The 12,343-nt window shown below is 47.1% G+C and overlaps 1 protein-coding gene across 1 annotated transcript in view; it reads left to right on the top strand.

Moving 5' to 3' along the window:
* CCDC7 (coiled-coil domain containing 7) overlaps positions 1 to 12,343 on the top strand; it is a 360,733-nt gene that overhangs the window by 170,886 nt on the left and 177,504 nt on the right. The window contains exons 29-31 of the mRNA XM_084859830.1: positions 995 to 1,780; positions 5,190 to 5,309; positions 8,459 to 8,584. Coding sequence (XP_084715956.1) covers positions 995 to 1,780; positions 5,190 to 5,309; positions 8,459 to 8,584 — 1,032 coding nt within the window. The remainder of the gene's footprint in view (positions 1 to 994; positions 1,781 to 5,189; positions 5,310 to 8,458; positions 8,585 to 12,343) is intronic.

Consider the following 12,343-nt stretch of genomic DNA (forward strand, 5'->3'; position numbering starts at 1 on the left):
GGCAAGTCCTGGCAGAACTTCCCCGGTTTGGGTTGGGGAACCAAGACACCCCCTCCAACCAGAACCCATGCAGGTGAATGGCTCCTGGTGTCAGTTGATGGACACTGAGAAGCGGCTGCAGCGAGACCTGGATCTTTGCCTCTACTGTGCCCAGGGGGGCATTATGCTTCCACCTGCCCTGCCAAAGTCTTGTGCTAGGGAAAATGGCCCACCCCGGCAGCGTTAGGGGGAAGTCTACCAGGGTCCCCTACTTCCAACACCCATTTTTTGATTCTGATCCAGCTTCTCCTCCCTCAAGGCAGGCTCATCCAAGTAGGGGCCATGGTAGACTCTGGGGCCTCCTCCAACTTCATGGATTTGTCCTTTGCGAAGGATTTCCATATCCCTAGTCAAGCCAAGCCCACTCCTGTACCAGTGGAGGGGCTCGAAGGCTCACCCCTGTTGTCCGGGCCTGTCACGCACAAGACATGCCCCTTGGTGATGCTGGACACTCCCGGTCATTAGGAACTGATCTTGTGACCTCACCAGGACCCCACATTATCCAGTAGTTTGGGGGATCCCATGGTTAATTAAACACGACCCCAGTATTTCCTGGAGCCAGCAGGCCCTCAAGTTTGAGTCTCCTCATTGCGAGGAGATCTGCTTCCAGTCAGCGCTTCTGTCCCCGGTGAGTATGGGAGTGGGGGATCCACAAGCCCCAAAGGCACCTCTGTCCATGCTTCGTGGTACCACTGTGTGGGAATCCCTGCCCCAAGATCCAGGCAGTCACCCTCCCAGCTCAGTACCAAAACCTTGCGGACGTCTTTGAGAAGAAGGGGGCTGAGACCCTGCCTCCACATCACCCCTATGACTGTCCCATTGATCTGCAGCCAGGTGCAGAGATTCCATTTGGGTGGATATTCTCGCTTGCAGCCCCTGAATTAGAAGCTGTGCAGGAATTCCTCCAAGATAACCTGGTTATCTTGGGGGTTCATATGCTCTTTGACCTCCCCAGCTGGAGCCCCAATCTTCTGTGTGAAAAAGGACCGGGGGTTACATCCCTGCATTGACTACCAGAAGTTAAATGAAGTCATGGTCAAGAACTGGTACCCCCTGCCCCTTATTCCGGAGCTCTTTGAACGACTACAGGGGGCCAAGATTTTCACTAAATTGGATTTGCAGGGAGCCTACAATTTGGTGCGAATTTGGGAGGGTGACAAATGGAAGATGGTGTTTTGCACCCGGTACAGCCATTTCGAGTACCTAGTGATGGCTTTTGGACTTCATAATTCTCCTGCTACCTTCCAGCACTTTGTCAATGTTGTCCTCCATGATATGCTAGATTGTTTCATGGTGGCCTACCTGGATGATGTCTTGATCTTTTCTGAAACCCCTGAAGGTCACCTCCAGCATGTCCGCATGGTCTTGCACCGCCTCGGGGAGCACCAACTATATGCAAAACTAGGGAAATGCACCTTCCATCAAGAGACCATGGACTTTCTAGGCTACATCATTTCCCCAGCTGGGCTTCAAATGGACCCACAGAAGGTCCAGGCCATCATGGACTGGGTTTCCCCCAGGGACGTGAAAGGGGTTCAGAAGTTTATAGGTTTCGCCAATTTGTACCAGCACTTCATCCAGGGCTTCTCCTGCATCATTGCCCCCATCACAGCCCTGCTCAAAAAGGATGCCAAGCTCATTTGGACCCCTGTGGTGCAAGATGTATTCGATCAGTTAAAGACAGCCTTCACCACAGCTCCCATATTGGTGCACCCCTTTGTGGTTGAAGCCGATGCCTCCAGTTAGGATCTTGGAGCAGTCCTGTCGCAGCACCAAGGGCCACAGTGCCTCCTCCACCCATGTGCCTTCTACTCCCACTAGCTTACTCCCACAGAAAGGAACTATGATGTCTGGGATAAAGAGTTGCTGGCGATCAAGGTAGCCTTTAAGGAGTGGTGGCATCTCCTGGAAGGAGCACTGCATCCCAAACAGGTGCTCATGGATTACCAGAATCTAGAACATTTCCAGACCATGAAATGCTTCAAGCCATGTCAAGCTCATTGGGCCCTTGTTTTTTCCTCACTTTGAAGTTCTGAGTCACCTACCAGCCTGGCACCAAGAATGGAAAAGCCGATGCACTCTCCCAAAGAGAGGAGGCTCCACCCACCTCCATCCCTCCTGGTCCTGGTCAGCGACACCTGCCTTCCAGCCTGGACCTGACAGTATGCGTGCTGGTCAGTTTCAGTCAAAAGGTTAATAGTTTAGAGGTCAAAAGTATCGCTAGAATATAGAAATTGGGAAATTTAGCCCAGGAGTGGGAGGTTATAAAGTTCAACAGGAGGTCAAAGGAAGAAAGAAAGAGAAAAGTTTCAACTCGGGAAACAGAAACTAAGATGGCAAAAATGAACAAGAACTAACCTCCTGATTAGTTTGAGATGGGGAAAAGAAAAAGTAATTTCAAAAAATAAAAGCCAGAGGCAGAGAGTCAGAAGAAGAAAGAAAGAGAAAAGGAAAGAAGTCCAGACAGAGTCCTAGAGAAAGAAAGAGTCAGAACTGCTGGAACTGGAGAACAAGTTGGGAGAAATTGACTAAGGTCAGTGAGATATTGCTTGAGGGGACCTGGATAAAGTAGGGACTATCTAGTTAAGTTAGCTGGATGCATTTATCTGTGGTTGTTTTATTCTGTGGGTCATATGGGTTGTGTATGAGAGTGTATCCATTCAGATTTTAAAACTTTTTCTTATTGATATTTTTCTTCAGTAAACTTCAAACATTGTTATTTGAAACTTTGTGGTCTCTTTATTTGGGGGTAGGGAGGGCTATCCATCCCACATCTAATAGCCAATCCATACTACCTAAAATAGATACCTGAGATCTAGAGAGTTTTGAGGCTGGTTTGGTGGAAGCAGCCAGAGAAATACAGATTTTCACCTGGCGGCTGCGACAAAAGTCACAGGAAGGGTAGAGCAAAAGGCCACAGGAAGACCTGTTTTCCCTTCCATTCATGGAACAGGGTGTTGCTGGTCTGTGATAGCTAGTTCTGTGTTGTTTTGTGCCACAAACCCCAGTTTTTATACTACCATCTATTATTGTGTAGTAACATATCCAGTTGGGGTTCCTTATTAACACAGTGGATTTAAAGTGTGAGCTCATAGCAGCCCAAGAGCAGGTTCTAATCTATAATTTTATTTTCTTACATAAATTGTTCCTTACACACATAAATTGGGCAGTCTTTTATCCACACCCTTGTCTATTTTCTTTATTACTTTTGCCTCCAAGAGGGCGTTTATCTCAGGATCATCTGTCAGTTGGTTCTAGATTGTAGTGATTATTAGCTTGTGATTGTTTTCCAGTTCGAAAGTGATACTGGGGAACTGAGCTTCAGCATACATGGCCACGTGTGAGTACTGTGTGTGACTGGTGTTTTGAAAAACACACACACACATTTTACCAAGGATGTGAAATCTTCTGTCAAACCGGCCTTGATTTCACATCCTTGGTAAAATGTGTGTGTGTGTTTTTGAAAACACCAGTCACACACAGTACTCACACGTGGCCATGTATGCTGAAGCTCAGTTCCTCAGTATCACTTTCTGTCAAACCGGTCAGGGGTAGCCAACCTTTTTGGGCTTATGGGCGCATCTGGCAATTTGAGAAACTGGCCTGGGCACCACCACCATAAAATGGTTGCACTGCAGATAAAAGCATTGGCCTGCAACTACCTGCCATCTTCATTTCCTGAGAATGTCTCTGGGCCCCACATGTGGCCCAGAGACATTAATAAGAAACAAAGATGGCAGCAGCTGGGGTCCCTCACTTTTCTTTGAAGCACTCTCAGCTGCCGGTATGAAATGTTATTAAAATTAATAATAATAAGTAGGAGGGATAGAACACCTTGGCAGATGCCAAGAAGGGTGTCCAAGGGCACACTGGTGCCCATGGGTGCAACGTTGTCTACCACTGTTCTATATGATATACTCTTGATTTATTTCAGCATTAATGCAAACAATGATTTATCACAGACAAAACTATCCAAGGAGTTTCCTTGTCCTTAATAATGCAGGGTGCTTCCAGATAAGGTTTTTATTGTATCATCAGCCTGCCTCAGTCACAGAATTTTATGGGGGGTGTGTGTGTCCAGATGTCATCTTCTTCCACTCCTAGGAATCCTGGACCAGGACTTGAATCCTCATCCTTAGAGGACTCTGTCCCCTTGTTCTCAGGGGAAGAGGCTCCAGTGTTAATGGTTCAGGGAGCTTGGAAAATCATCATGAGGCTTCCATCTCCCTGGGTCCCAGTTCTCTAGAAATACTTCAGGGGCTAGCTCCCCTGCATCCAGAGGAGGTTGCATTATTGTCCTGACTCTGAGGACTCAGGCCAGTCCCAACCAGCCTAAATCCGACAACACTTATATTTAAACTTCAGCTTTGCTCTGATCCTTGTTGGAGCAACATACAGACAAATGTGTCAAGCTTCCAGCACCAGTTGGAGTTTTCTGTGGTGCTGGTTTCTTTTTGTCTTGCTTCCTGAGAACCCTGACCTAACCTGATCTCTGCTCCATATGTGATCCATAGCAGAACCCTGCAGCCCAAGCCACATCACAAAGCATAAACAGAATCCACAGCCTGAAATGGTACAGTAGCCCTCTCATGTTTTCCCAACATTTCTTCCAACATTTTTCTTAATGCAGAAAATCCACTAAGGAGAAAAAGAACAAATTGTTGCATAATGCCTTCTAATTTATAGCACTAGGAGCCCTCCATCTGAAAGCACCCTTAGTCTTACTTTTAGAAAAGAATATTATATATAAGTGGAAGTACAATTGTTAAAGGATCCCCCAGCTTCACATGGCAGCCTACAGAATGACCTATTGAGATAAATCACTCCTTTTTCTTTTTCTTTGCTTATTTCCCTTATGATAGAATTGCAACACTGTGTTATTTTTGTATGTATATATCCTCTATTTTATAATTTTTATTAGTATTTTATATAACCTCTACTATTTTAGACCTTTATTGGTATTTATTCTTCACAGAAGAGCCATGTGCCAACTTGTTTTTGTGTTCGTTGATTTTTATTGGAAAATTTAAATTTTAAAATAAATGGATGTTGTTGTTTTTAAATATTATTTTGCGTGATTTAGAATTTAAAGGTAATATATTTGTATGTTTTTACCTCTTAAAGCTTTAAAAATATTTTTCACTTTGTAGAAAAGGAAATAGATGAGCTCTCAAAACAACGACAAGTTTTGCTTGCCAGTCTGAAATCAAATTTGAAGGACTTAGAAGAAGCTGAGGCTCTTGCAGCCACCCAGCCAGGCAGTGTGAGTGGTAAGTACAGTCTCAGTAAAGGGCCAGTTACAGGATTATATCACGTTCTAGCATCAAACCAGCCTGTGGATATGCAAATGACGGGATGGGGCAATGCAGACATGGATGGTTTCATTCTCAATGTATCCCCTTGAGTTCCATAGTAGGCATCGGACAGTTTTGGTTAGTGGCAGGTACCAGAAGGACTTCTTAAGGTTGTTAATGGTTTGTGGCATCCATATCCTTTCTCAGACAACTGGCTCAACTAATTGGCCAGAATGGCCAATAGATGCTTTCTCAATAGCCAGAAAATAGCTAGACCTTTGTTGAGGGTTCTGAACAAGTAGATGGCATACCTTCTCCCTCCTCCCATGAAAAGGATGCTATACCCTAAATCAGTCTCTCTCTCTTTCTCTCTCTCTCTCTCTCTCTCTCTGTCTCATGTGTTTTGTGTGTAAAAACAACAAAGGATCAGGAGCAGTTTGAAGTGAGACAGAGAAAAAGGCACCGAGAGCTACATTTGAGCTCTGGAAAGCACCTCTGGGGGGCTGTCTCTGCGGGAATCTGATGTGGGGCAGTGGATTTGCTGCTTTATAGGAATGCTATGCTATATAATTCTGTTTATGCTCAACTTGTTTATTTTGTAAACAAACTCAAATACTACAGAAAAGCCTTAAATCTCCAGTGATCTCTTCTCTAAAGGAAACCAAACCAAACTAAGCACTGCCCATGGAACTTCTTAGTGCTTGGAGAAGTGGGATGTGCAGAACAGTATTTTGTATAGATATTTCATTCAGTAATATTGGTCTTTTTATATGCAAAATAATTATTACTTGGTGAGTTCCTGAAGCTTATAGTTCCTGCAAGGCTGGGAGACTTCTTTAAATGAATCTTACCGGTTTTCTAGGGCAGGAATGGGAAACCTCAGGCCTGTGGATTGGATGTGTCCCACAGGGGTTCTGGATATGGCATGATGGGCTTCTGGATATGGCCTGCCAACTTCTTACCCAGGCTCCATCCCTTCTCCAGGCAGGGACAAGCTCTTAGATCTGGTCAGCTGCTGATCAGAGGTATGAGCTTTTCCCTGCAGGGGAAAGGGGGAAGAGCCTGGCTGGGAGGAAGTTGCTGAATGATTTAGCTAGGGATGTACGAAAGTCACTTACCGTTCCACGGATCTGCTTCGCGGTGGGGGGGGGGAGGCGCTCCGTCCCTCCCCCCGGAATCCTTGATGGGAGGGAGGCACTCTGTTCCTCCCCTCCGGAATCCTCGACTGGCTGGCTGTGCTCTGTGGCGGCTCCGCGGAGCAGCTGGCCAGGCCCAGGCCAAAGCCGTCCACAGCTGGATTTCCGGCCATGGAGGGCTCTGGGTAAAACAAACAAACAAAAACAACTGCTTACGCAAATAGCAGCGGCTATGGCCGCCACCATTTGTATTCCTTATTTTTGGCCGTCTTAGTCTACGTAAATATTTACATAGACTATTATGGCGAAAATAAAGGGGAACGCAAATAGCGCCCGCCGTAGCTGCCATTTGCATACGCATTTTTTTTTTTTAGCCTGCCGTGATAGGCTACATAAATACTTACGTAGCCTATCATGGCCTCTTGTTGTTGTTCAGTCGTTCAGTCGTGTCCGACTCTTCGTGACCCCATGGACCATAGCACGCCAGGCCTTCCTGTCCTGCGCTGTCTCCCGGAGCGTGCTCAAGTTCATATTCATTGCATCCGTGATGCTATCTAGCCATCTCATCCTCTGCCGTCCCCTTCTCCTTTTGCCTTCAGTCTTTCCCAGCATCAGGGTCTTTTCCAGGGAGTTTTCTCTTCGCATTAGGTGGCCAAAATACTGGAGCTTCAGCTTCATTATCTGTCCTTCCAATGAGCACTCAGGGTTGATTTCCTTTAGGATGGACTGATTTGACCTCCTTGCAGTCCAGGGGACTCGTAAGAGTCTTCTCCAGCACCACAGTTCGAAAGCATCAATTCTTCGGCGCTCAGCCTTCCTTATAGTCCAGCTCTCACAGCCATACATTACTACTGGGAAAACCATAGCTTTGATTAGACGGACCTTTGTCGGCAAGGTGATGTCTCTGCTTCTTACTATGCTGTCTAGGTTGGCCATAGCTTTCCTCCCAAGGAGCAAGCGTCTTTTAATTTCATGGCTACAGTCACCGTCTGCGGTGATCTTGGAGCCCAAGAAAGTAAAATCTGTCACTGCTTCCATTTCTTCCCCTTCTATATGCCAGGAAGTGATGGGGCCAGATGCCATGGCCTCTGCAGGGATGCAAAAGGCATCTGGGTTCTAGTCCCCACTCGGCGATGGCAGCTCACTGGGTGACTTTGGGCCAGTCACAGACTCTCAGCCCAACCTACCTCACAGGGTTGTTGTTTTGAGGATGAAATGGAGAGGAGGATGATAATGTAAGCTGCCTTGGGTTCCTTGAAAGAGGAAAAAAGGCAGGATATAAATGCAATAAATAAATAATAAATAATTCAGTAGTTTACCAAATGGGGCAGCTGCTCTCATATTCCACCAGTACCTGGCAGTGACCCTGCACCTGCACAGGAGGCAGTGGTTGAGGTGTGTGACCAGGGAAGGGATTGGCATGGTAATGTTTTAACTGGAACACATGGAAAACTGGTTGAAATTTCATAGTATCGGGGTCCATTTTATAAGTGACTGGATTGATCGGCTGAGGGACAGAGAAGGGTTCCTTGTATCAGTGATCCAGCTTGACAGAAGGACTGTTGGACTGCACATATTCTGTGGAGAGTCATACTTTGTCCCCAACAGCAAAGCAGGTTGCGTTCTGCTGATGCCAGTCTACCTGGCATTTGTAGATTTCCTTGATGTGGTCCAGTTGCTGGATCAGTTCAATCTGGACATCTTGCAGATGTGCCAACCAGTATCCAGCCTATTTTATTGCTTGTTTTGACCTTTGGCTAAGGCAATAAAGATTTGTTATTTGTTTTGGATTGTTTTGGATTGTAACTTTCTTTAAGAACTTAATCTTATGATAATAAAGTGGGATATGAATGAATATTGTGGCATAATTCAGCAGTACTTTTGGTTAAAGTAGATTATCATCTAAAAGCAAAACATACTATTCAGTTTGAGATATATAATTTTCAACACAATTCACACTAAACGTAGAAAGTGTTTGTGTTTTCACAGATGGAAAGATAAAACTGCTAAGAGAACAAAGAAAACTATTGACTGCACATCTAGAATCAAATTTACAGGGTCTGCAAAGGGCACGGTCATATGTTCCAGGCCTTGGAGATGAAAGCAGACTTCAGGGTGAGTGCATCCCTTGATGTCATTAGAATTGTCATTGAGGATAATTCATGTTTGCCCTGCCCCTTGAGGCATTTACAGATAAAGATCTCTTCTTAAGAATCATAGAATAGTAGAATAGTAGGGTTGGAAGGGGCCTACAAGGCCATCAAGTCCAATCCCCTGCTCAATGCATGTGTGTGCATTGAAGAGGGTGTGTGACTGAAAAGTATCTAGCTAGAATTCCAGAATGCTCTCACTTGGCATAGCATAGATAAGCAATGAAAGAACATAAGTTATAGGCAAGGTTTTTTTTCCCCCTATCCCCCCTTTTAAGAGGTGGAGTCACTCACAATATGAAATGATATTGCTTTGTTGAGAAATGCACCAGTTGGACACAGCAGGTAATAATTTTTGCTTAGCTGAATTCTGCTTCTCAGCTTATTTCCTGAGAATGTGAAACTTGTGCTTTGTATCATGAATATAATACATGGCTCTTCAAACAATATAGTGCACATTTGAATGCCTGTTTTATCATTGTCAAATGTCTTCTGTGGGCAATATCTCCTCCTAGTTATCCTGCACTCCTTATAGTGGCAATCCACAGTTCTGTAGCAACTTAAAGACTAACACATTTATTATGATATTATCTTTCATTGACTCAACAAAAATGGATTCAAAGGATTTAGGAATATTATTCCAGATGATGCTAAAGCACATCTGGCCACCAAGCTGTGCCACTTTGACTTCTTTACTTCTGGACCCATAAACAATGATACTTCCTTCTCATAGTCCTTTGGGAGACAGCCCTGTCCTTGCTTATAGATAGCCCCCAAACAGTAGACATAACAGAGACACAAACACAGGGATTAGGCCCGCCAGATGCCAGCTCTTTCCCCATATGCACCCTGGTATACTATCACCTGGTATACTGGTATATTTTCTAATAATATCAACCACAATTGTCAAGGATTAATTCACCTGCATATCATCCTGCATAATTTATCATCTACCAGAAATGCTGTTCTGCAATCTGCATAGGACAATAGGCCAGTCTCTATGCAAAAGAATAAATGGGCATAAATTTGACAGCAATGACAACATTCAAAAATCAGTAGGATACCATTTGTATCTCCCTGGAAACTCTGCTGTTGACCTGAAAGCTGCTATATTCCAAAGGAGACTCCATTGTAAATTAGCAGAATTAGATTGCGGGTGCATAGGGGGGAGAAATGATGAGACGACAAAAATAGAGTTGGGATAAAACTGGGCCACATATATTGACATATTACAACCTGCGAAGGAAGCACCAGCGGGCACATAGAAAACAAGTAATCATGACAGGTATAGAGTGAGGCATTCGTCGTCTAAGGCATGGCGTCTACTGTAGCCACCCTGCAGATCGATCCATCCAATTCTGGGCTGGGAGACCTTCCCTTGTCAACACCCCTCGAGCCACGGAACCCGAGTGGGTGAGGAGGGTCAGCCTCAGAGGTAAGTCTTATCTCCCAACTCGGGGCCACAAAACCCGGAGCCGAGAGCCTTGGGCCTTACCAGTCACCTGAAACGGTGCCCACGAATGCTCACCTGTCCTCTCCCCCAGTGGAGCGCCCACCCGGAACCACCAGTACAGTTATGTGGCCGGATAAAAATAGCAATTGGATGAAACCAATTAGCCTACATTACTCCCTATCCCACCAGCAGTATGAAGTAGGCAAAAAACCCATAGCCGGCCAATCTGGCTAAGAGCAAAATTCCTACTCGGCCCCCAACAGGGCAACCACTACAACCCACACTGCATGTTGGGTGGGAAGGAGGGAACCAGAAAAGCCAGAATGAATGAGGAAAGGGGGCGGGGCGGCCTAAATATCGGCCAGCTCAGCCCCCACCCCACCTGGGCGTCGGGAGCGAGGGCAAATGGCCTTCGATCTTGCCCCGCCCTTCCCCCCTCCACCCGCAACATCCCCCCCCACGTCCAGGCAAGCCGGACGCGGGGTGAGGGGACTTGCGGGTGCATAGGGGGGAGAAATGATGAGACAACAAAAATAGAGTTGGGATAAAACTGGGCCACATTTATTGACATATTACAATCTGCGAAGGAAGCACTGGCGGGCACCTAGAAAACAAGTAATCATGACAGGTATAGAGTGAGGCATTCGTCGTCTGAGGCATGGCGTCTACTGTAGCCACCCTGCAGATCGATCCATCCAATTCTGGGCTGGGAGACCTTCCCCTGTCACCACCCCTTGAGCCACGGAACCCGAGTGGGTGAGGAGGGTCAGCCTCAGAGGTAAGCCTTATCTCCCAACTCGGGGCCACAAAACCCGGAGCCGAGAGCCTCGGGCCTTACCAGTCACCTGAAACGGTGCCCACGAATGCTCACCTGTCCTCTCCCCCAGTGGAGTGCCCACCCGGAACTGCCACAGGAGGGCGACAAGCCTCTGCTTAGTCACCCTCCCCCCAACCTATGCAGCAAAACACTCCATGATGCCCCTTTGCAGATACACCAACAAGAAAACATTGCCTAGGTCAGAGATGACCACCATCTTCAGGGATCCCAACCGTCATTCCATGTCCCTCTCAGCAGCAGGATGGACCCAATGATGGCAATTCTGGGCCAGCGACACCAAATCAGCTGTAAATCTCAGGCTTGAAGAATCAGGGCCTTGCCCTTCAGCAGGCATAAATCGTTCGCCCCTATGTGCCGAACCAGAATCTGCGGGGGAACCTTCACCAGCCCTTGCTGGAAGAATGTGGGCAGGAGGCGCACCAACACATGCCACGTCTGCACAACCACTGGATGGTGGCACACCAGCTGAGCCCCAGCTAGGCTCCACCACTTGAGGAGGCACTCTGACTAGCCCAGAGAACCATGCTGTGCCCCCAGATGAGCACGCATACCGGTTCCCTCGCACTCCGGACATCTGAAAGAACAAGAGACAAACATGTGAACACCAGCGTCCTCATGTCCGAAAAGGCCCAGCAGGGGCCTTGCGGAGGCCCAATACGCCTTGGAGCTCCACCTGCCGACAGCCTGCACTTTGTCTGATGTGAGCCCCAGAGATGTGGCGCAAGCCCAACACCTTCAAGGCTGCAGAGTGACTACCCAGAATTGATGTTTGGTCAGGGGAGAGGAGTCACTAAGGCAGAAGAAAGGGTGGGGGAGACTCCTCCAGACCTAGAGAAAAGGCCCCCAGGGTGGTGACCGGACGAAGGTCCAGCACCATGGCTGGGAACAGCGACGCGCTAGCCCCACTCCCGACCTGGTCGGTTTTGGACTTCCTCAGCGGAATAAAGACCACCCGCTGGGGAAATTGCACATCACTAAACTGCCAAGCCTCGTGTGGTGAGGTAACCAAAGGCCACAGAGCCCGTAAACCCAGCAATATGTCTGGCAGCAGAAGGGCTCTGGAGTCTGGAGGCGCCAGGGATCCCCGAGACCAACCCTGGAGCACCTGCCTGACCAGGAAGTCAGCAGTGTTGTTGGCCACACCCTTCATCTTTAGCCCAGAAGGCCAGTACAGCAAGCCTGCCCCAATAGTCTGGGCAGTCCCTTTCATGGGCTTTTGAAATTGATCGTAGTCCTGAATCAATTCCAGCTGAACAGGATGCTGAGGCCTTTGCTTGGGAAGAAGCTGAAGCCAAAACTATTGTTACTGTAGCAGGATACCCTATGGGTAGGGTAAGAGAAGAGCAAAAGAGCCTACACTAGATCTTACTTAAAGGCCAGGATTGGACACATCTCCTGCACTGCCATAGCATTGGGCATAGTAAAGGAAGCTG

This window comes from Heloderma suspectum, chromosome 5, assembly GCF_057233095.1.
Source record: "Heloderma suspectum isolate Gila_16-S chromosome 5, 16-S_ref, whole genome shotgun sequence".
Taxonomy (NCBI): Eukaryota; Metazoa; Chordata; class Lepidosauria; order Squamata; family Helodermatidae; genus Heloderma; species Heloderma suspectum.